The 24,963-nt window shown below is 54.0% G+C and overlaps 1 protein-coding gene across 4 annotated transcripts in view; it reads right to left on the reverse strand.

Moving 5' to 3' along the window:
- The window catches only part of LOC133342276 (sodium/calcium exchanger 3-like), a 61,126-nt gene that overhangs the window by 10,711 nt on the left and 25,452 nt on the right, over window positions 1-24,963 (reverse strand). Inside the window, exons 4-6 of one of the 4 annotated variants that reach the window (XM_061551335.1) lie at window positions 4,505-4,611; window positions 1,880-1,903; window positions 408-520 (exon numbers count right to left, since the gene is read on the reverse strand). In XM_061551335.1, the coding sequence (XP_061407319.1) occupies window positions 408-520; window positions 1,880-1,903; window positions 4,505-4,611 (244 nt within the window). Of the gene's footprint in view, window positions 1-407; window positions 524-1,879; window positions 1,904-4,504; window positions 4,612-24,963 lie in introns of all 4 variants that reach the window. The other 3 variants (XM_061551334.1, XM_061551337.1, XM_061551336.1) reach the window with 3 other exon arrangements.

Here is a 24,963-nt window from a genome sequence, read left to right on the forward strand (position 1 = left end):
ACTTGGTGGGCAGGCAGGCGGGCTGGCAGGTTTCGATTTAAAGCTTTCGTGACTGCAGGGATTCATCTTCTTGGTTCTTTCGGTAAAGTCACGTAGAAGGGAAGTAATAAAATAATAAAAATAAAACATAATAAAACAATTCTCACGACGTTTCGGCCACAACGCAAGCAGCCGTCCTCAGGCGAAACGTCGTGAGAATTGTTTTATTATGTTTTATTTTTATTATTTTATTACTTCCCTTCTACGTGACTTTACCGAAAGAACCAAGAAGGGCTGGCAGGTGTCCGACTGGGCAAAAGTGAGCGGGCAGATGGGTGACTGGATGCAGTGGCGAGTGAGCGGGTGGGTGGGCGGGCGGGCTAGCGAGTGAGTGGCTGGGCAGGAGTCTGCAGGGGCGGCCTCGTCACCTTGAACTCGTACGACTCCTCGATGATGATCTCCAGCCTGCGGTGCTCTCCCAGGCCGGGCTTTCCGAGGGCCGCCACCCTCCGGGCCTCCGACTCCTCAGTCGAGAGGCCATCTGCTGCGGGGCACGGCAACGCGCTCGTCAAACAACGAGGGGCGACGATGGATGGGGGATCGATAGAGGCGTGCGGTTACCGTTACGCTCGCAGCCAACCCGTACTGACCAGTCCGGTGAAATATGGTTGAGTAACCCCAACATCCAACACGGCGTGCGGATGCCTTCGATCAGCAGTTGATTGACAAAGGGCTGAAAATCTAGTTATGTTTTAAATAATTAAGGTTTACCCAAAGTCTACATCTCACAAGGAAGCAGAGGTCGCAAACAGGTTTTGATTCCTTACCCGTACCCGGCCGCACCAGGGCCGCAAATGGGTACCCGTACCCTACCCGATACCCGGCTACCCGTACCCGGCCGGATACAGGTAGGGTACGGGTATCGGGTACCCGATTGCGACCTCTGGGATGAAGCCATGTTGCAGGCGTGGGTGGGTTGATTCTAGGAACTTGAATTGTGAGAAGAGACAAGACGTTGGGAAATGAGTGACAAACGGGGACTCACCAGTGACTCACGGCCTACCTGTACCCGTACCCTCTGCGACCTCTGCAAGGAAGACGTGCTTTGGACTTTGGATGAAGTGAACGGGTTTGCTATCTTTGTGGGAAGTCTGGTACTGTTGGTGGTGTAATTTTATTGTTTTCTTTATACTGCCCAACTAAGGTTGAAAGTGTCCATGCAGTAGCCCTGTCTGTCTGTAATTGTTGAGGATTTCATGATAATTCTGCCAAGATGATCTAATCGGAATGAATTTTGATACAAGTTAGATTGCTGTTAAGGATTTGGCATGGACAAACATATCCCAAAACTTGGCCATAAAATCCCAGCGCTAAATGTAAATAGTTTGATAGCTCAGCCTATCATCTTTACCGTGGTAGATAAAATTTATACCACTTTGTGGGTAGCCAGCAGTGGTCATTCTACGGAGACAAATGTGGAATTTCCCATGAGTGTTAATATTATGGTACAGGTACAAGCGTGCATGGATCGGGCCCTATGTCACTCCACTGCTGGATGAGGGCATCCCCACACCGTGCGGGTGAGTGAGAGGATATAAACACAGGAAGTGGACAAGATTTTTCTGCATCGTGCAGCGCGTAGCCCCGCAGCTTACAACACCTGTTTCGCACGGGGCTAGCCCAACGCAAGCGCTATCCAGGCTGAAACCCCTGCTTAGCTTGCGCGGATATCTGATGAGATCGGGCGCAAGCATTCCGGCGAGTTCCGGGCGATGCGGTCACGGGAATTGGTTGTGGTGGCGTAGTCGCGAGAACGTCACGCGGGGATCACGGCGACCTGACGGAAACACCTGCGCAATGGGACGCGCGCGGGGAACGCGGAGAGGACGCGAGAACTCACCGTGCTCACACCACAGAAGAGCAGCTGCAGGGAAGAGCGAGGAGGAGGAGTGAGGAGGAGTGAGGAGGGGCGAGGAGACGGGAGAGTGAGGAGCGTCAGTCAAGGTTAGAGAGAGAACGACGGGAAATCAGCAGACGTCAATTAAACAAGGGAGACAACCTCAGTTGATCACACGCAGACACGCAGTCACACATGGGGACACTCACATCAACAATACACACAAGACAAAGATCCCCTCCCTAGAACCTTAACAGACTATTGTATGTATGTAATGTTGAACTTCCTTCGTGTCGTATTTAACCAACCGTGCTAACCGGAGGTGCGGGGGAAGAATCAGAAACTAAACTGTTGGCGCAAGTGCTGTTAGCGAGCAGCACCTATGAAGGCTGCCAGGGCACACGAGGGGATGGTGTGCTCAGCTCCACACCAAGCCATCTTTGGCTCAATATTTGCCTCGCACCAGGGACTAATTTGAGGCTGAGTCGTCCTAGGGGAGGCACAGGACCGGGTTAGATAATCGTCACTGGTGTCGGCCGTGAGCGGGAATCGAACTCGGGTTGCCGGGTTCGTAGCGCAGCGCGCTAACTGCTACACTACCGCACTATGGTTCCCCACACTCACCATCACGCACACACACACACTCACCATCACGCACACACACACACTCACCATCACGCACACACACACACTCACACACAAATACTCACACACCATCACGCACACACACTCACACACCATCACGCACAAATACTCACACACCATCACGCACAAATACTCACACACCATCACGCACAAATACTCACACACCATCACGCACACATACACTCACACACCATCACGCACACACACACTCACACACCATCACGCACACACACGCACACACACTCACACACCATCACGCACAAATACTCACACACCATCACGCACACACATACGCACACACCATCACATACGCACGCACACACCATCACGCACACACCATCACATACGCACGCACACACACACCATCACGCACACACACCATCACGCACACGCACACACACACCATCACACACACCCATCACACACACACACGCACACCATCACACACACACGCACACCATCACACACACACCATCACGCACACACACCACACACACCATCACGCACACACACCACACACACCATCACACACACACACCACACACACCATCACACACACACACCACACACACCATCACGCACACACACCACACACACCATCACGCACACACACCGCACACACCATCACACACACACACCACACACACAATCACACACACACACCATCACGCACACACCATCACGCACACACACACTCACACACCATCACGTACGCGTACGCGCTCGAGAGTGAGCCGCACAAACAGGAAAGGGACCGCAGGTGGGAGCGAGATAAATTACCGAAAGCACTTTGAACAAAACCTTAATTTGAAGCGTTTCTCCGCGGGGGGCAGCGATCTCAAAGACGGACTGACGGACCCGCACGTCCGCCATTCATATCGAACGCTTCGAGTCCATTGATCCGTTTGCTCTGTGCCCCGGCTGCTTTATTATTTCCAGAAAGAAGCCCAGAGATGGGGAACAATAAATCGGTTCTCTTTGGAGGCGGTGCGGCCGGTCCATCGCGATGCATCGATCACCGCTCCCCCGGCCCTCGGGGTGCCGCGACACCACCGCGTGGTCACCGGGCCACCCCCCCCCCCCCCCGCCCCCATCGAATGCGGTGGCCGCCAAGCGGTTGGTTTGTGACCGCGGATCGTGCAGATTGTGAATGTACCGGTGCGTGCGTCACAGTGCGTACGCACTGGTGTATGCGTGTACCAGTATGTGTGCGTACCGGTGTGTGTGTACCAGTATGTGTGCGTACCGGTGTGTTCGTCCCAGTGTGTACGCACTGGTGTGTGCGTGTACCAGTATGTGTGCGTACCGGTGTGTGTGTACCAGTGCGTACCGGTGCGTGCGTAGTGGTGTGTGTGTGTGTACCGGTGTGTGTTGTGTACCGATGCGTACCGGTGTGTGTGTACCAGTGCGTACCGGTGTGTGTGTACCAGTGCGTACCGGTGCGTGCGTAGTGGTGTGTGTACCAGTGTGTGTGTCTCGGTGCGTGTGCGTATCGGTGTGTGCATACCGGTGCGTGTGCGTACCGGTGTGTGTGTACTGGTGTGTGCGTAGTGGTGTGTGTGTGTGTGTCTTTGTCTTTATCAACATTTAAGAATAGGTTTTACCCTGTCTGGCAAAAAAACAGGTGGTGGTAGGATGTTAAAACACCGAACAGAAACCTTTTGCATTAACCACACGTGCTTGTGGTGAACATGCAAACAAAAAACATGCTCTGATAATACATGCATTGTCTTTGAAGCCTGATTGATTGGTCCACGCCAGAGACAGCTTTCGAAAGAGCCTCGTCTCAAACGGTGTTATCCCAGAGAACGTCAAAAAGCGAACGGCACAAAGACAATGCCACTATCAGGGCATTTATAGCCCTGGGTGAGCAGCTATAATATGGGACCTGTTTTATTGCCAGAAAGGGTACCGGTGTGTGTGCGTACCGGCGCGTGCGTGTCGGCGCGTGCGTGTGCCCCGGGTCACGGGCCCATGGCTCACCCTTCTTGTCGCTCACGTCCCCCATGCGCGGCTCCCCCAGCTCGAGGAAGAAGCTCTTGTTCTTCTCGTACTCCTCGTCGTCCACAATCCGGATCTGGATCGTCTTCCTGCCGGCACGGGGAGACGGGCGCCGCGTTCTTTGGGCGGCTCCGCAGTCACACGCAGCAGCAGCAGTAGTAGCAACAGTAGCAGCAGTAGCAACAGCAGCAGCAGCAGCAACAGCAGCAGCAGCAACAGCAGTAGCAGCAACAGCAGTAGCAGCAGCAGTAGCAGCAGCAGCAGCAACAGTAGCAGCAGCAGTAGCAGCAACAGTTGCAGCAGTAACAACAGCAGCAACAGCATCACCAGCAGCAGTAGCAGCAACAGCAGCAGTAGCAGCAGCAGCAGTAGCAGCATCACCAGCAACAGCAGTAGCAGCAGCATCACAAGCAGCATCACCAGCAGCAGCAGCAACAGCAGCAGCAGCTGGTGATGCTGCAGCAGCATGCAAACCAAGACGGTGCCCCATCCGCACGCCAACTCGAACGCAGTCACTCGCCCTGCTAGCAGGCGCCACGGTAGCGAGATGTTAACTACCTTGCCTCTGATACAGGAGGTCGTGGGTTCGATCCCGACTCTGATGCCTGTTGTATGTTTGGAGTTTGCGTGTCTCTCTCCCCGTGCTCGCGCGGATTTCTCCAGTCCTGCGGGTTTTCCCTCCACATTTAGAATCGACGTCACGCGTTTAGAGTATTTTGCTGCTACACATTTCCACGTGATAAGCCACTTGGTTGAGGTATCATTTGTGACCAGGTCGCTTCTGACAAAGAGCTACACAGCTCAGTGGGCCTTACCTGTTCAAATAAAATTTTTTAGTTTAAGCCTGATGCAACGCAACACGCGTGTCTCACAGCGAAATAGACCTGGGTTCAATTCGCAACTCGGGTGTCTATTCTATATGGCATTGGTACGCTCTCTCCCTGTTCTGCACGGGTTTCCTCTGGGTTCTCCGGTTTCCTGCCGTAGCTAAGCGCGGACAAAATGTGACCGGTATCGACTGAGCGCTGAAAATTTACATCGAACGTTCGTCAAACGTTCATTTTCACACAAAGGTCAGAGGTTAAAGGTGGCTCAGAGGTCAGAGTGCTGGACTGGAACAAACTGAGATCCTGGGTTTTCTAAGCCAGCGTTCAGCCGTTTGTCAAATGTTCATTTTCGCTCGCAGAATTGGGAGGGGGGGGGGTGGTGAGAGCTTTCTGCTGTACCCGACCACAGCCGCACGTGTGGAGGGCTGCCCCCCCCTCCCCCCCGTCTCGCGTGCGCGCGCTCCGTGCCCAAAGCGCTAATCGCTCATCGTGCAAAGTGCTTCTCCCTAACGAGCATTCCCGGGGTAAGATGCAGCATCTGTAGCCCCAATCAGTCAGCGCCTTTAACGAGCGCGAGGACTCAATCAGCGGAGCAGCCGCCTGCCCTCACCGCGCCGCCGCTCCAATTGGGTTAATTGCATCAACCGCGGGCGCCGACCCCTTAATGAGATGCGCGCGGGATGACCCGCGCAGTCGTGGACTCCTTGTTCTGTCGGTTGTCTGTCTGTGTCGTGAGCTCGAGGAAGCCGATCCCTACGACCAAGCCGTCATGAACGTGCCCCCCGATATCAGATCTCGGCAAGGCTAAGCAGGTATTTTCGGGGCCTGGTTAGCACTTGCATGGGGGTTCGACCGCTTGGGAATTGTTTTCAGTGTCACGTTGACGGGAGAGCGGTCGAATTCAAACGCAACGCCAAACGGAGCCGATCGGCTCTCATCCGGTAGCCACGCACCCGGGCCGCGAGTCCCGGGCGGTCCGACCTCCTCGCGCCCGTGAAACGAAGCGCCCAGAATTAAGCCACAATCTGCCCGATCTCAGAAGCTAGGCACAGTTGAGGATGGTTGGTGCTTGAATGGGACACCGCTGGTTGTCACCGGACCGCCGGGGTTGCCTTGTGGGATGCGGATCGCAGTGCAGAGAAATCCATCGCCGTACTGGAGCTGTGCGCTCTCGCAACTCTGTGCCCGGCCTTCATCAGCCCGCACTGACAGCGCGGTGAAGTATGGTCAAGCAACCCCCACGACCGACACGGCATCGGGAAGCGTTCATCAAGCAGTGGATTGACCAAAGGCTTTACAAACATATATACGTGGACGTTCTTATTCAGGAGTTGCACTCATACGAGGGTTAAGATAGGATCAGTTTAAGGGTTTGGGGTTAATCTTAGTTGCAGGGTTAACATTTAGAGATGGGTTTAGGGTTACTTTGATTGTTATTATCAGGCTAAACTCAATCCCATTGCCACCAAGCTTCTTAGCATCACCCCCCTAAATCAGGTGCAGTGTCGCAAGCAGAGAAGATGGAGCGGAGGTGGACGGGAGATGGAGATGGAGCGGAGGTGGACGGGAGATGGAGCGGAGGTGGACGGGAGATGCAGCGGAGGTAGATGGGAAACGGAGATCAAGTGGAGAGATGGGAGCTGGAGGGGAGATGTCACCCTGCCCTGTGCCCCACTCACTAAATTGGCCACAGATGTCCCCCCCCTCGCCGTGCCCCTGTGCCCCGCTTTGTGCCCCCCACCATGCCCTCTTCGTCCCCTCTGCCCCCATGCGCTCGCGACACCACGTGTGGTTACTCTCAGCGTCTAGGAGCGGACTCTTTCCGGCAACACAAACCCACGCCATCATTTATTCATCTGCGGTGGCGTTTTTTTCTTTTGCTCGGAGGTGCAAGCCACACTCGTTAACGGAGAAAAGCACGGAATCAAAGATCTCCGTGTCCAAGGAGGTGTGGACCCCATTTGTGTGACGGGGGCAGGAGGAGAAGGAGGGAGGGAGCAATGGGTTCCATCTCCAAGTGGGGGTCAGCAGCACAGCGATGTTGTCGTGGTGTCTGTTCGTGTCTCACTGAGCCACTGCTTCCTCCGTGTGTGTATCTACGTGAAGAGTTCAACTTCTTTCGCGCCGTACGTAGCCAACTACGCTCATCGGAGGCGCGAGGGAAGTACAACAAACTAAACACAAAAAGCAGTAAAAATACGAGTTTTCAATCTAGACGGTTTAAAAATGCAAAGCACAGGTGGCTTCATAATATCGGAAGAGCGTTCCAGACGGCCGCAGAAGCGCATCAGAAAGCGCGAGATGCTCACGTGGGTCCAGACCTCGTCACGGCACATGCTGTTGATGTCGCAACAACAACTAACCCTTGCTTCCTTCCCTCTCGCTAGATCTGTTCGCCGTTTCAAAGTTGACCCCCCCCCCCAAACTCTGAGATATAATTACATCAAGCAGCACCACCTGGCGCGAGGTCTTTCCACTGCCACAGATTTGTGAGGCTCCGTGCAGTCGTTCTTGCCATAAAGGATCAGCAGAATCAATGTGATTGTTTTTTTTTTATTTCACACCTCCTCCAGGGACCACTCTTGGAGTCTCATCAAGCACCGCCGCGTGGCGTGAGGTCCGTCTCCTCCTTGGCTGCCCCTGGGGGTCACGCCAACTCCCGTCTCGACTACGACCACCATCATCATCACCATCATCCCCTCTAGCCCCCCCCCCCCTCTCTTCCTAACGGTCACCATTACCATCATCACCATCATCACCATCTTCACCATCATCACCTCTAGCCCCCCCTCTTCTCTTCCTAACGGTCACCATCACCATCGTCACCATCATCACCATCATCACCATCATCCCCTCTAGGCCCACTCCCCCCCCTCTTCCTAACGGTCACCATCATCACCATCATCCCCTCTAGCCCCACTCCCCCCCCCTCTTCCTAACGGTCACCATCATCACCATCATCACCATCATCACCTCTAGCCCCCCCCTCTCTTCCTAACGGTCACCATCACCACCATCACCATCATCACCACCATCAACATCATCACCATCATCCCCTCTAGCCCCACTCCCCCCCCCTCTCTTCCTAACGGTCACCATCACTACCATCACCATCACCACCTCTAGCCCCCCCCCCTCTCTTGCTAACGGTCACCATCACCATCATCACCATCATCCCCTCTAGCCCCCCCCCCTTTTTTCTACCGGTCACAACACAGATCGCGGGGACAATTCGAGTCACTGCGGCGCCCGCTGAACGCGCGCCCCTGCGCGCCTGGGTGCTGCGTGTGTGTTTGTTTGTTTTGCCCGCGGCCGCTCACACCGCACTGCTCACCGCCCGCACTGCCGCCGTGGACGTTCCGCTCGAGGGGTCACCGACCCCCCCTCCCCGTGCCCCCCCCTCCCCACTTCCCCCGCCTACGTCGGAGATTGGTGAATTGTGCATGAGGCCCGGCGATATTAATTACAGCTTTCACTAATCATTCAGCAGCTCCCGGGATCGCGGCCGTGTACATTTCAGGGCATCTTTACAAATTCATTTGTTGCTGTAATTGGAGCGTGTCGCACCGCACTGGCCCAAGGGACGCGACGTTAGGGGGTAAGGCGGCAGGGGGGGGGGGGCAGGGTGGTGGTGGGGGGCGGCGACCAGCGATCTAAGCTGGCCACGCGCCTGGCTCTCTCCCCCACGATCGCTCCTCTGTCTACCCCCCCGCACCGCCCCCCTTCAACATCAATGGGGAAAATTCACCACCCGCTAGAACTGCCCGCATCCTCAAATCCTTCCCCCATTGCCCCCCACCCCTCCACTCCACGTTGTCCACAGGCACCGGGCGATGACCAGATTGGCCGAGCCGGGCGCCGCGGTGACGCACGCCTTGCGCTGTGCTGGCGAGGGGTTGGTGGTGCACGTCGAGAATGACGGGACTCCCGAACAAGCCTGCGGCTGGGAGATGGCAGTGCAGCAAGTGGGTTGAGTTCGGGAGTGTGAGTGTTTCATAGTTACACTCGCACGATGGCGCGCCGGGGTTTCTCCTAGGTGTCCGGTTCCCTCCCACGTGAAGGCAAACGCTCAATACAATCACTGGTTCTACAATACCGACACTGGTTCATTACGATCACTGGTTCAACATTACAATGTGGCAGGGACCCTCCTGAATAGGAGGCTGTATATTCAGCCACTCCGTTTGTTTATCCATCGACTCCCTGGTAAACAAATGGGTGTCAATTCTTTTTACGACGGAGAGCACACGACTTTATTAAAATGGCACCAGGTTCCAGACCACTCTATTGACGGCAGGGGGAGCTGCAGTTTGTTTTATCCAATCAGTCCATCAGTCGGCCAACCCATCTATCATTCGTTCAGTCAATGAATCAATGGAATACATTTGCAAGAGGGAGGAAGTCAATTGAGACACAAGCACGTGCGGTAAATATCGTGCGTGCTTTACGCGTTCGGCCCAGGAATTAATTTCAGCCGGGTCTGTTCGGGTCAGTGACTTTAAAAATAAATCCACGCCCGGCACAACGCGTCCAGTATCCATCTCGATATGGCTCTGGTTACTTCGTCAGGTGCCTCCTACTCGAGTCAACCAGCAACCTAGACAACATTGAGTGCGACATTAAAGCCCTCTCTGGTCTCACCACCTGATGATGGAGGATGTGCCGTGCCCCGTGCCGTGCAGGCAAACGGACGTGGATCCTGAATCCGTGACGCAAAAAGTTCCATTCTAAAAGCACAATTTTATTGCGGGGCTGTGTGTTGTCTTCGTGTGGTCTGGGACTGTTTTTGCTGTTGTTTTACTGCCTTTCCGAAAGCTTGGGAATTGATTATGCAATTATAACTTTTAGGCTTTATTTATTCAAGGAGAGCGCCACGGCGCCTGGTATGCAGGAGGTTCGATCTCGACCATGACGCCTGTATATTTGGAGTGTGCATGTTCTCCCTGTGGTCGCGTGGATTTTTATCCGGCTTCTCCGCGTTTTTCCCTCCACATTTAGAAACATGCATTGAGATTATTCGGATTATTATGTTGCTATAAATATCCAAATGATAAGTCACGTTCGGAGCTATCAACTGTGGCCACGTTGCGACTGTAAAGTAAGGTGATACCGCAGTGGGCTTTTCCTGGTAGGATGGGGATGGTAGAGTTTATTTTTATGTGTTTGTGTGATTTGTTTACCTTTCTTGTACTTTGCACTACTATCGTGTATTTTTTACTGTTGTTGTTGTTGTAAAGTTCTTACTCGCTCTACTGGACATCTGTGAAAAAGAGATGTGTAGCTTATCGGATTCCTCCAGTACGAATACATATATTCTGCAAATCCCATCTCCAAACTCCACATGATCCAAAATGCAGGCTGCCGGACTTTTCCAAATCACGATGACCGTCTTCAAGATCCTCCAAAGACTCTCCCCTGTCTACCTCTCCCCTCTCATCTCACTCTACTCCCCTCCACGCACTCTCCTACCTCCCTCCTCTAATCTCACTCTGCTCCCCTACACGCACTCTCCTACCTCTCATCTCACTCTATTCCCCTCCTAACACTCTCCTACCTCTCCCCTCCCATCTCGCTCTACTCCCCTCCCTCTCCCCTCTCATCTCACTTTACTCCCCTCCACGCACTCTCCTACCTCTCATCTCACTCTACTCCCCTCCACGCACTCTCCTACCTCTCCCCTCCCATCTCACTCTACTCCCCTCCACGCACTCTCCTATCTCTCCTACCTCTCATCTCACTCTACTCCCCTCCACACTCTCCTGCCTCTCTCTCATCTCTACTCCAACGTACTCTGCTCTAGGAACCAAGGCCCTCTATTGAGGTTAACCTTCTCTCAGTGGGACGTCTCAAAATCTCCTCTGCTGCCCCCATCGTATAGAATTCCTTCACACAGTCCTCCGTGCTGTCGATTCCTTGCCCCTGTGCAGATCCAGACTCAAGATCGCCCCCCCTTCTCCTCCTCTGCCTCTGATTGCCTCTCTCTACAAAATAAATGTGCCTGCTGTGATTGTACATAATCTGTAAATAGATATTGCACGAGGTCTAAAAGTATTTTTAAAGGGAGACTTGGGTACAGAACAAACAAATACAACTCACCACTAGTTATTATCGCTGCCTCGAAACAGAACGATACAAAAGGCTGACAGTTTCGGGTCATGGCCCTTCTTCAAAGCGGAGATAGAAGACGGAGATGGCCACATCTTTTTGTTGAACGCACGTGGTTGTCATTAACCTTGACAGAGACAAAACATTATAATCTTCAACTCAGCCGCACCATTGGGAAATTCCCAGCCCAAGCCAATGTCACAGACATCTACAATTCTCTAACAAGCATCAGCCACCTCGCTGACATTTTCCGACAACGTTTTCGCTAATTTGAAAATAACTTCCCTGGGCGATACCAGCTGTAAATTAGTCAAATCATTCCGTGGCGTTAATCTGTCCAGGTAGGGGGGGTGGTGGGGGGGGAGCTCGTTGAGAACACACGGTCTAATCTCCCTCTCCCTCCCGCACTCACACAAACTCACACGGGGGACGACCTGTAATGAAGTCAAGGTCAAAATAGATTGGAGAAGAGAAAGCTCGTACGCAAGACGGCCCGAGGACGGCATTTACCGGGAGAGGGGGAGGAGGGCGGTCGTAGCGGCAGCAGCAGCAGCCCAGACTCCGCGAGCTGCTGAATTAATAATGGGGCGCGTTTATGGCGGTGGTTATCCCAGCCACACTGAATCCCGCGCCTCTCCTGTCAACCCCCTCCCACCCCCCATCATCCTGAGCCTCAAAGCTCCCGGTGGGGCTGCAAGAGGCCTTTCATGTCGCCACTTTGTCCGGAGTGCGGCAAGAACAGAGGGGCGCAGTTCGACGGTCACGAGTGATTTTGAGTGGCGCCGCAACGATTGTGGCGCTTCGATTCGACGACCGGGATTGATCATTATTGAGCTCACGGGATTGATTATTGAGCTCACGGGATTGATTATTGAGCTCGCGGGATTGATCATTATTGAGCTCACGGGATTGATTATTGAGCTCGCGGGATTGATCATTATTGAGCTCACGGGATTGATTATTGAGCTCGCGGGATTGATTATTATTGAGCTCACGGGATTGATAATTGAGCTCACGGGATTGATTATTGAGCTCGCGGGATTGATTATTGAGCTCGCGGGATTGATTATTGAGCTCGCGGGATTGATTATTGAGCTCACGGGATTGATAATTGAGCTCACGGGATTGATAATTGAGCTCGCGGGATTGATTATTGAGCTCGCGGGATTGATTATTGAGCTCACGGGATTGATTATTGAGCTCACGGGATTGATTATTGAGCTCACGGGATTGATTATTGAGCTCGCGGGATTGACTATTGAGCTCGCGGGATTGGTTATTGAGCTCGCTGGATTGATTATTGAGCTCACGGGATTGATAATTGAGCTCGCGGGATTGATTATTGAGCTCGCGGGATTGATTATTGAGCTCACGGGATTGATTATTGAGCTCACGGGATTGATAATTGAGCTCACGGGATTGATAATTGAGCTCACGGGATTGATTATTGAGCTCGCGGGATTGATTATTGAGCTCACGGGATTGATTATTGAGCTCACGGGATTGATTATTGAGCTCACGGGATTGATTATTGAGCTCGCGGGATTGACTATTGAGCTCGCGGGATTGGTTATTGAGCTCGCTGGATTGATCATTGAGCTCACGGGATTGATTATTGAGCTCACGGGATTGATAATTGAGCTCGCGGTGTTGATTATTGAGCTCGCTGGATTGATTATTGAGCTGGCGGGGTTGATGATTGAGCTCACGGGATTGATAATTGAGCTCACGGGATTGATAATTGAGCTCGCGGGGTTGATTATTGAGCTCGCGGGATTGATTATTGAGCTCACGGGATTGATTATTGAGCTCACGGGGTTGATTATTGAGCTCACGTGATTGATTATTGATCTCGCGGGATTGATTATTGAGCTCACGGGATTGATTATTGAGCTCACGGGATTGATTAATGATCTCACGAGGTTGATTATTGAGCTCGCGGGAAGCGTCAGGAGTGTGCGTGGGAAACAGTCGCTGAAGTCTTGACGCCGTCTCTAAGCTGAGCGTCTTTTTGTTGCCGCTCCTCTTAAAGACTCACAAACACGAATTAGATCGCAATTGTCGTGTTGGGGTGAGTGAGTGAGTGGGTGTGGGGTGTCACTCTCTAATCGTCACCCGGGACAGGCGTGGGATGATGTAGCAGCTTGGGAGGGGGGGAGGTGTAACTCCAGCCCCCTCCCCCCAACACTTTCTGAGAGGTGGCTCCCAGCCCAAGCCACGTTGCGTCCTCTCAATCAACATCGTGTGCCGACCTCCCCATGGCGCTAGAATATGGACCGCACGACTCAAGAACGTGGACCCGACTCGAGCAGTCGCTCTGCCCGTGTCGTCGGTGCGGGGCCCTGGCGGCCCCTGGTGGCCTTTAGTGCTCTCTCCTCCACCCGACAAGACACACAGAGTGACAAGACACACAGAGTGACAAGACACACAGAGTGACAAGACACAGAGTGACAGGACACACAGAGTCACAAGACACACAGAGTGACAAGACACACAGAGTGACAAGACACACAGAGTGACAAGACACACAGAGTGACAACACACACAGAGTGACAAGACACACACAGTGACAACACACACAGAGTGACAAGACACACAGAGTGACGGGACACACAGAGTGACAAGACACATCGAGTGACAAGACACACAGAGTGACAACACACACAGAGTGACAAGACACACAGAGTGACAAGACACACAGAGTGACAGGACACACAGAGTGACAAGACACACAGAGTGACAAGACACACAGAGTGACAAGACACACAGAGTGACAACACACACAGAGTGACAAGACACACAGAGTGACAAGACACACAGAGTGACAACACACACAGAGTGACAGGACACACCGAGTGACAAGACACACAGAGTGACAGGACACACAGAGTGACAAGATACACAGAGTGACAAGACACACAGAGTGACAAGACACACAGAGTGACAAGACACACAGAGTGACAACACACACAGAGTCACAAGACACACAGAGTCACAAGACACACAGAGTGACAAGACACACAGAGTGACAAGACACACAGAGTGACAACACACACAGAGTGACAAGACACACAGAGTGACAACACACACAGAGTCACAAGACACACAGAGTCACAAGACACACAGAGTGACAACACACACAGAGTGACAACACACACAGAGTCACAAGACACACAGAGTCACAAGAAACACAGAGTGACAAGACACACAGTGACAGGACACACAGAGTCACAACACACACAGAGTGACAACACACACAGAGTGACAACACACACAGAGTCACAAGACACACAGAGTCACAAGACACACAGAGTGACAACACACACAGAGTGACAGGACACACAGAGTGACAACACACACAGAGTGACAACACACACAGAGTGACAACACACACAGAGTGACAACACACACAGAGTCACAAGACACACAGAGTGACAAGACACACAGAGTGACAGGACACACAGAGTGACAACACACACAGAGTCACAAGACACACAGAGTCACAAGACACACAGAGTGACAAGACACACAGAGTGACAGGACACACAGAGTGACAACACACACAGAGTGACAAGACACACAGAGTGACAAGACACACAGAGTGACAACACACACAGAGTCACAAGACACACAGAGTGACAAGACACACAGAGTGACAACACACACAGAGTCACAAGACACACAGAGTGACAACACACACAGAGTCACAAGACACACAGAGTGACAAGACACACAGAGTGACAAGACACACAGAGTGACAAGACACACAGAGTGACAAGACACACAGAGTGACAAGACACACAGAGTGACAAGACACACAGAGTGACAACACCCCCCCACCCATCATCATCGTGCTGCTGTAAAACCCAACCAATGGTTTCACAAATGGCGTGGCGGCACTCACACTGTCGATGTCTTATCGCTGAAAGTGGCCTCCCCCACCCCCCTTCCCGCTATGAAAGCCACTGGGCGATACGGATTCGGGGCCGGTGACACGAGGGGACGGTGGGGGGGGGGGAGACCTCCATTCGATGGGAAGGGGGGCCCCACCCCTCCCCCACCCCACCCCCACCCGACACTCAGCCCCCCTCGTCAGCAGCCGCCGCAGCCGCCGTCGGGGCTTGCAACGCGGCAAGGGGAGGACGAAGATTGATCGTGCGGGAAAGCCCCGTCAGCCAAGGGCCGTGAGGATAAACTAATAAGCTAATAAATAATACCAGCGATGAGGTCAAATAAACAACGGGTTGTTTTCTCTTCTTCCGCATCTCTCCCTCTCCCCCCAGAAAGACCAAACGCAACGTGTGAATAATGTTCAATCTTGATTTGAAGCTTTCGTGACTGCCGGAATCCATACTCTTTGGTTCTTTCGGTAAAGTCACGTGGGTAGAAATACAATTAAATAGAACAAATCACGATCTTTCGATGAGGCGTTTCCTTGCTGTGGGTGTTCCTCCTGGTGAGGTTCGCTTGTGTTGCGATCGAAACGTCGTGATTTGTTCTATTTAATTTTATTTCTTACCTACGTGACTTTACCGACAGAACCAAAGAGTTTGAATAATGTTCGTGAGAGTTGTACGCAACGTTTCTTTTTGGAAGGTTAAACAACAACAACAACAAAGGACGCTTCTCGACCGCGCGTCTGGAGCACAAACACATTGACGAGGGCGGAGGCAGCCGACCGGAGCGAGCCCTGACGCCGAGACAATCCTGGGGGGTGGTGGAGATGGTGGTGGTGATGATGATGGTGGTTGTGGTGATGGTGGTGGTGATGGTTGTGGTGATGGTGGTGGTGGTGATGATGGTGGTTGTGGTGATGGTGGTGGTGATGGTGATGGTGGTGATGATGGTGGTGATGGTGGTGGTGATGGTGGTGATGGTGGTGGTGGTGGTGATGGTGGTGATGGTGGTGGTGGTGATGGTGGTGATGGTGGTGGTGATGGTGATGGTGGTGATGGTGGTGGTGATGATGATGGTGGTTGTGGTGATGGTGGTGGTGATGATGATGGTGGTTGTGGTGATGGTGGTGGTGATGGTGGTGATGGTGGTGGTGATGATGGTGGTTGTGGTGATGGTGGTGGTGATGGTGGTGGTGATGGTGATGGTGGTGATGGTGAGGATGGTGGTGGTGGTGGTGGTGATGGTGGTGATGGTGGTGGTGATGGTGGTGGGGGGGGGGGGAGCCGACGTGCCACGAACGCTCGTCCCGTGAACTCGACGCGATTTGCATTAACATGGGGACGGGGCGCGCCGCTGCCCAGGGGGGGGGGGGGGGGCATCGGGCAATCGACCCCCCCCCCCTCTCAACCACCACCACCGCCCGCAACGCTCCCAAGAGACCCCCCACAATCGCGATTGTATTGGCATCGACCGGCGAGAGAAAAATACCGCGATTAATTTTAATACTATTTATTTAGGACTCTTCTTTTTTAAGTGCGCCCCCCCCCCACACACCCTGCGCCCAGCAGCCCCTCCCCCGCTCGCCGCTGTAAGGTTTTGTCTCCCGGGCTCTGCGCGACATCCACAGGGGGCCAGACGCGTGGCGCGAGGAGCGACGTCGGTGACGGCGCTTCGATCGCTCCTGCGCCATCGCCTCTCGGGCGCGCGGAGTCGTTCCCCGTGCGCTCCTCGGGTTCGCCTCCGTCGTGCGCAACGGGGTTCGCGTGGGAGTTTTGTGCGGCGTCGAACTTCTTTCGCGCCGCACGTGGCCGACCGTGCGCATCGGAGGTGCGGGGGGAGGGGGGTAACGAACGAAACAGCAACGGTGCGATTACAGTGCTTACGTAACAATACGGTGATTCATTGTGTGATTTAATAACGGATAATTTTGACTCAAAATCGTGACCCCCGAAACTGTGACGAAATATCGAATCGCTGGGGTGGTGCATCATTGAGATTGCTCAGCCCTTTTGTTAATCCGCTGCTGGATGACGGCCTTGGCGCACTGCGTGGCTTAAGTGGGTTGTTTGACGATCACACTTTTCAGCGCGCGGGTCAGCGACTGGTTCAGGTATCACTCGGCACTGACGGAGCGTGGCGTGCGAGTCGCTGCGCCACCACTCCACCCCACCCATCGCCCACTCCACGTTCGCTTCCCCCCACGAACCGGTGCACGGTTTCGCCCCGAGTAATCAAAATGCGAACTGTCCGCTCAGCGAGTGGTGGAATGACAGCTTCTTCCTCTTCTTTACATTGTGTTTTTGTTATTTATTTATTTTATAACCCCCCCCCCCCTACCCCCTCCAGAAGTTGGCACTTCTGACGCAATCGCCAAAGCAGCGTGTTTCCGAGGCTGTCACCCGGCATCGTTTCGCCCCCCGGCGGCACGCGCTGCACGCGCTGTACGCGCGGCGTCTCCGTGGGGGAAGTCGCTTCCCGCTCTGCCGAGATCGGCGCCGGCGACACTCGCCCCCTTCCTGCTCGCTGCGCCCCTCATCGCGGGGACGACGACAACAACAGCAGCAGCTGCTGCGCCGATGCCGAGTCGCCTCCCCCCCCCCGTGAGATCTCCACACACCCCACACCCCCCACCAGCCCCCCGTGAGATCTCCACACCCCCCACACCCCCCACCAGCCCCCACCAGCCCTCCGTGAGATCTCCACACCCCCCACACCCCCCACCAGCCCCCACCAGCCCCCCGTGAGATCTCCACACCCCCCACACCCCCACCAGCCCTCCGTGAGATCTCCACATCCTACCCCCCCGCACCCCCCTCCACGGCGCCTCTCAACCCGCTCCGGGCAGATCTCGCAGGGCCCGACTCACACGGATCCCACCCTGGGCCAGCCCGGCCACGATACCGCTTGTCACAGACTTGCCCCCGTCATAGGAATGTGGATTTTGTTGTTGTTTTACCACTGGCTCAGGGCCGTGGAATGGGGGAGCAGCAACTGCCCCTATGCTCATTGAGCAGGAGGCCACTAATTACTTTGACACTGTGGAGTTGGTGTGGAAGTTTCGTCGTTTCGTCGATCCTCAGTTTGGTCATCATCTTAGCCTGGCCGACTCAAGCAGTCACGCGTTGCCCGTTCTTGTTGATTAAATGCGCATGTGAGGCGCGAGCAAAATTGGACAAACGCGATCGTTGGTGTGGCTAATGGCCTGTACAACGGCGCGACTGAAATATCGGATGGGTTATTCAGATGGAGATTTAACGCAGGGGAAATTGAGTTACCGAGATATCGAATGGGATATAATGAGATAGCTGAGGTTAATGATCTATCTGATACGTTACTGAGATATCCGATGGGTCGATGAAATAGCGGAGCAGGTTAACTATATACCTCATGGGCTAATGAGCTATCTGATGAGATAGCAAGTGAGCCGATAGGTTACCGAGACAGCTGATGAGTTAAGTGAGATATCTTCGGGGCCAATAGGGGAGCTGACAGTGAATGGGGGTGGGTGGGTGGGGAGGTGACAGGGAGCGCAGATGGGTTAATCAATTACCAACGACGACTCCTCTTTGTGCTGAGCGACGTGCTGGCCCGGTAAGACGGTGGAAGCCTCGGACACAAAAGTACTTACAGCTGAGAGCCTCCGATCGATAGCGCGCCACGTTGGGAGCGACCCCACTTCAGCAATTGTTTCTCGCTGTGGTTGTCCCACCTGATGACAGACGCTTGTGTTGCGCCCGAAACGTCGTGATTTATTAATGTATTTCTATTATTATTTATATAATTTTTTATTGTTTATTATTTATTTTTACCTACGTGACTTTACCGAAAACACTTAAGAGTACGACCCCATCCACCCATTCCCCTCTCACCCCCCCCCACTCCTCCAGGGACAACCCCTAAACGCAGCCATCATCACCACCACTCAGTCTTCCCATTCATTAGCGTGCCCGGTTTGCGCGCCACGTGTGCACTGTCCTGAATGTGCATATAGGCATCGTCGTCGTCAACAGATATTGTCTATCCACTGCTGGATGAAGACTTCCCGACGCTGTCACCATTCTTCACGGTTCAGTGGCGCTGCCATCCATCTCACGCCTGCGCAAGCATCGCATCACGTCGCTCCCTCTTCGTCGGCTGCCATTCCATCACCAGTCTGGTCCGTCGGCCACCGCCCCGCCCAGTGATGCGTCCTGCCCATGTCCATTATTTAAACCTAATTGTCAATATCACGGGTCTGGTTTGTGTTTGTCCCTTGCTATTTGCATAGAAGTACAATTGATTTACAATGACCCTGTCAATCCGCTAGTGAATGAAAGCTTCCCCACAGCGTATTAGTAATGATGATTGTTTGACTATATATCGCGACACTGGGGATAGATGTGAGACCAGCATCAAATCCGACCACTCTTTTCTCCCCGGCGCTGATGTTCAGACAACGCATTGCGTACTACTCATTTAAGGCTGAGTTGGCCTGTGGGAGGCCTGGAACAGACACATTCACGACTGATGATAGTCGTAGCCGGGAATCTCACCGAAGTCTCGGGGCCTCATAGCTCACGGCAGCAGCCCCTGCCGCCACCGCACCCAAATATCACAACACAAGGTGTAAAATATATATATATATGAAAATAACTAAATTAAATCACGACGTTTCGGAAGCAACACAAGCCTCCGTCATCAGGTGTAACTGCTCCAGTAAAATTACTGTAGCGTGTGAAGAGAGATATTCAAGACACGTGTTTTTTATATAGGAAAAAACCTAAGAGTATGAATCCTTGCAGTCACGAAAGCTTCAAATCTAGAATCACAACACAAGACAAAGATCCCCCCCCCCCCATGTAGCCTCGACAGACTTTTGGGGCAAGTGCCGTTCACGAGAAACACGCGCACACACACGCGCGTGCACGTGTGTGTGTGCGCGCGCGCCTGTGCTAGGCGTGATAAGGCATCGCTCATCTGCGTGTGCGCCCGGCCGACACCGGCTGAGCCGCATTCAGGTTTTGTGTCGATTGTAAATGCCAGCGCGGCGCGGGCTCGCCGACGGAGATCGCGAGGGAGGGGGCTGCCCCCGTTTCTACAGCAACTGGAAGGAGGAGCTCAGCACGGCCGCGGTGGCACCACCGCAGTGGTTGGTGGAACCACCGCAGCGGTTGGTGGTGGTTGGTGGCGGTTGGTGGCACCACCGCAGTGGTTGGTGGTGGTTGTTGGCGGTTGGTGGCACCACCGCAGTGGTTGGTGGCGGTTGGTGGTGTTTGGTGGCGGTTGGTGGTGTTTGGTGGCGGTTGGTGGCACCACCGCAGTGGTTGGTGGTGGTTGGTGGCGGTTGGTGGCACCACCGCAGTGGTTGGTGGTGGTTGGTGGTGGTTGGTGGCGGTTAGTGGCACCACCGCAGTGGTTGGTGGTGGTTGGTGGCGGTTGGTGGCACCACCGCAGTGGTTGGTGGTGGTTGGTGGTGGTTGGTGGCGGTTAGTGGCACCACCGCAGTGGTTGGTGGTGGTTGGTGGCGGTTGGTGGCACCACCGCAGTGGTTGGTGGTGGTTGGTGGTGGTTGGTGGCGGTTGGTGGCACCACCGCAGTGGTTGGTGGTGGTTGGTGGCGGTTGGTGGCACCACCACAGCGGTTGGATCAGAAAAGCGACGACGCGCCGGACAGAGGGCACGGGCGACGCGAGGCGGGCCCGAGTCTGAGGGGCCTTGGCTCTGTGCCCGCGTGTGCGGCGGCAAAGTCAGGGGCGATGTTCCGCTAACGAGGAGGCGCGGGCACCCCGTGGTTGGGGGGCGGCGACGCGAACGAACAATTACGGGTGAGTTTAACGCGTAGTCGTAGGCTTTCGTGACCAATATCATCCACAAGAGGTTTTTTGTTGGCTTAGATCGCGTAAATATAAACGCGTCGTTAAACCCGCCGCCGCACATATTATGAATTATGAGTGAGGCGGAGAAGACGCGAGGAGCGCAGAGGCGATCGGGGGGCTGACGGAGCGTGAAGGGCAGACGTTGCTGCAATCTACCCAAGGCGACCGGCGCACGCGGCGAGGCTGATCCGCCGGGTCGCGGAGGAGGTTGCGCGACCTGGTATAATTGTAAATATCGTGACCGAGACAGCGAGTGCGATGTCGCTCGCTCCCAAGGTCAGGAGGTCACCGCGGCCAATGCTGGTGAATGTGGGTGCCACCACAGCCCACCGCCCGAGCCTCTCCATCGTTTTCTCAATCTTGAAGCTGTTCTGGCCGTACGATCTCATCATCCCATTGTTACCAGTTGACACATCCTTCAACGGCCGCTGTTACAGCCTCACCACCACCTGGTTTTTATTATTCCCCGGGGTCACAGACTCTGCATGCCTGGAGGAACTGCCCCCCCCCCCCATCCTGTACCGTGTCCCACCCATCACAACCAGATCGCAATCGAATACCAACTCCTTGTCTGGCACTCAGAGCCGTCCCTCGGGTGCACGGCGAATCGGGGCGACCGCCGCGGGCCCCGCGCTTTGGGGGGGGCGCTTCGACGTTGCGGTGTCAGCTGTAAGACAGGTTTAGTTAGCAGGCGTCGGGGGGGCCCACAGTGGGATTAGCCCCAGGCCCAGCGCCCCTCCACCCCACCCCCCCTGTGGACGGTGCTGCCGCCACACGACAACATCTCAACTCCCAAGTTGCTACTCCCATCGTGCCCAGAATTCCCACCCGTGCGCCGGTATTCATTCGTCTCCTCGAAGCCTCTTTTTTGCATCGCTTCGGTAAAGACGCGGCTTCTCTCTCAGCCACTTCCCACGGCGGTTCGCGGACTGCACCGTGAACTCGGCGAGCGTCGTCGGAGAGGAGTGATTTGTGCTGCGTCTCCGCCTTCACCGATGCGCACTGCCCAACGCGGCCAAGTATGGGTCACTCATCCCTTATGACCTCCCGTCCTGTCACGATGTGTGGGGGAGTGGGCAGGGGGGGGCCTTCGTCCGCTCACAGTTAAACAAATTGCACCTCTCACCCCGCAGCCGCCGTGTTACATAAACGTCGCGCACGCGATGATCCGGTCCCGCGGGGGATTGTAATGAAAACGGCCGCAGCAGACGGAGTGAGACGAACAGCGTTCATCTTACACAGATGCCCGGTGGGGTTGGGCCAGGGGGGTGACCTTTGCCCTCCATCGTCCCGCTGACAACCCACGCTGGGGTGCACGAGACGTGGGTCACTCTGCGGGGAAAGATACAAAAAGCCCCCACGCTCGACCTCGCATCGCCAGCTCGCGTTGCTGCGCAGCGCTGCGGTGGCTAATGGGAATTTATTTGATATCGTAACAGTAATAATGCAGTGACATACAATATATATACGCACACGCGATGCCGCTGTGGTGTAATGGTTAGCACACTCGACTTGGTAATCCAGAGGTCGTTGGTCCGGTCTGGTTCCTCCCCAACCCCCACCACGTGTTGCCGGGGAAAGTGTGGGTCCTTCCACGTCTTCCGGGACGTCTGACCGGCGTGGAAGAGTAGACCAAATACCACCTCGGGGGTTCTCTATGCCACGTCACGGCACTTCTATATAAATGCAAGTTGGGGATAGGCGAGTGCGTTAACGAAGAGCAAATTTACGTAATACGGTACAACAATAACATCACAATTACTGTGCCCAATTGTAATGTCTCTGCGTGCTGCTTCCAAGAAGCCCAATCACAGCACGGGGAGCTCCGAATCCGTGCCTCTTCTCTGGTGACATCCGACTGTACGGAACTCTTATCTCGCTCAATCGCACCCTCGCACTCAGCCCTGCCCTCCTGCTGCCCCGCGCCGGTTGTAGCATCTCCATAGCTCCCCTAATCTATGAATCTCATTTCCGTGCGGGTTTATGGCTCTATTTCTGAATCTATTTGTCTTGATGTGGGCATGTGGGTTGCTTTGTGAGTCTATGGGTCTCGGTGTGAGCCTGTGGGTCTGTGTGTGTGAAATTATGGGTCTGAGTGTGAGCCTGTGGGTCTCTGTGTGTGAAATTATGGGTTCGAGTGTGAACATGTGGGTCTGCGTGTAAATGTGGATCTTTGTGTGTAAAACTATGGGTCTGCGTGTGAGCCTGTGGGTCTGTGTGTGTGAAATTATGGGTCTGCGTGTGAACATGTGGATCTGTGTGTGTGAAACTATGGGTCTGAGTGTGAGCCTGTGGGTCTCTGCGTGAGCCCGTGGGTCTCTGCGTGAGCCTGTGGTTTCTAATCTCTACAATCCTGCTCATTGCATATTTTTTTGAATTTCTCTACATAAATTCAATTTGGGGACAAGACACTCTGTTAATGAATAGCCACTTTGCTGTAATACAATAATACATATAACTATTATTGTGCCCGATTAGAATATCCGTAACCTACGCGAACACATAAACGCAATTTGGGGCACGAGGCTGCGATAATAACGAGCGGCTCTCCAGTGCGTGGGAGGAATATACGTTATAATGAGATCCTTGAATAATCTCAGCTGGGACACTGGCTCATTACCCCCGAGGTTGCCAGCTACTCTGATTGCGCGAGGGCAGAGAAACGCGCCCGTGACGTTCCAGCGACGTTCCAGCGACGTTCCACAAAACCTACGCAACAGCTGCATCGTCAACTCGCGACTCGCCATCAATTCGCCAGGATTAGGTTCAATCCCACAGTCAATGCCCCTTCGGACTTCCGCTCGCTCTTAACTGGTGGGGGGCGCCACGGTGGCGAGATGTTATCTCCCTCGCCTGGTATGCAGGAGGTCGTGTGTTCGATCCCAACCCTGACGCCTGCTGTATAGTTGGGAGTTTGCCCGTCTCTCTCGCCGTGGTTTCGTGGATTTTTCTCCGGTTCCTACAGTTTTTTTCCCCTCCGCATTTCGAAGCAGGGCATTTAAATAATTACTTTGCCTGCTATACATTTCCACGCGATGATAAGCCACGTCGTTGAGCTGCTATTGTTTGTGATAGCCAGGTCGCTTCTGAGAAAAATTGCTGACAAGCTCAGTGAGCTTTACCTGGTAAAATAAAACACGGTTTGATAGTTGTTAATCTAGTTTTAGTCTAAATTTCGATTTAAAGCATTCGTGACTGCAGGGATTCATCTTCTTGGTTCTTTCGGTAAAGTCACGTAGAAGGGAAGTAATAAAATAATAAAAATAAAACATAATAAAATTACCGAAAGAACCAAGAAGACTAGTTTTAGTCCTCCTTCATTTGCCGCCTGTGTAGAGGAGAGGCAACGAGAGCGGCCACTCTGGCTTTCCTTCGCAATCACGCCAGGCCTGGCTCCAGCTCCTCTCGCTCGGGGTCAGGGTGGGTGGTGGGTGGGTGGTGGGTGGGTGGTGGGGGGCAGTAGATCTGCTGTCGTGTGTGTGGGGCCACTCTGCCAGCAGTGCAGGGCCCACTTCAGCACCACCCCCCTCCCCTCGCCTCCTCGAGCGCCGGGCCCGATCGAAGTGGCGACTCCTTTTGCTCGTACGACCGCGCCGTCGCCTCGTCGCAAGATGCCCGATTATGCTGTCGATCTTACCATTACAGTGGCCTCGTTGTGTTTCATGTTCTAAGCAACTTAATCCAGCGGCATTGGATGGTCGCTTGTATTGTGTTCATATTAGAAGCGTCGTCTTTTGTTCAGGTTCGGGTGACTCAGT

The sequence above is a fragment of the Lethenteron reissneri genome, chromosome 14 (genome assembly GCF_015708825.2).
Source record: "Lethenteron reissneri isolate LAM-NWPU_2019-01 chromosome 14, ASM1570882v1, whole genome shotgun sequence".
NCBI classification, from domain to species: Eukaryota; Metazoa; Chordata; class Hyperoartia; order Petromyzontiformes; family Petromyzontidae; genus Lethenteron; species Lethenteron reissneri.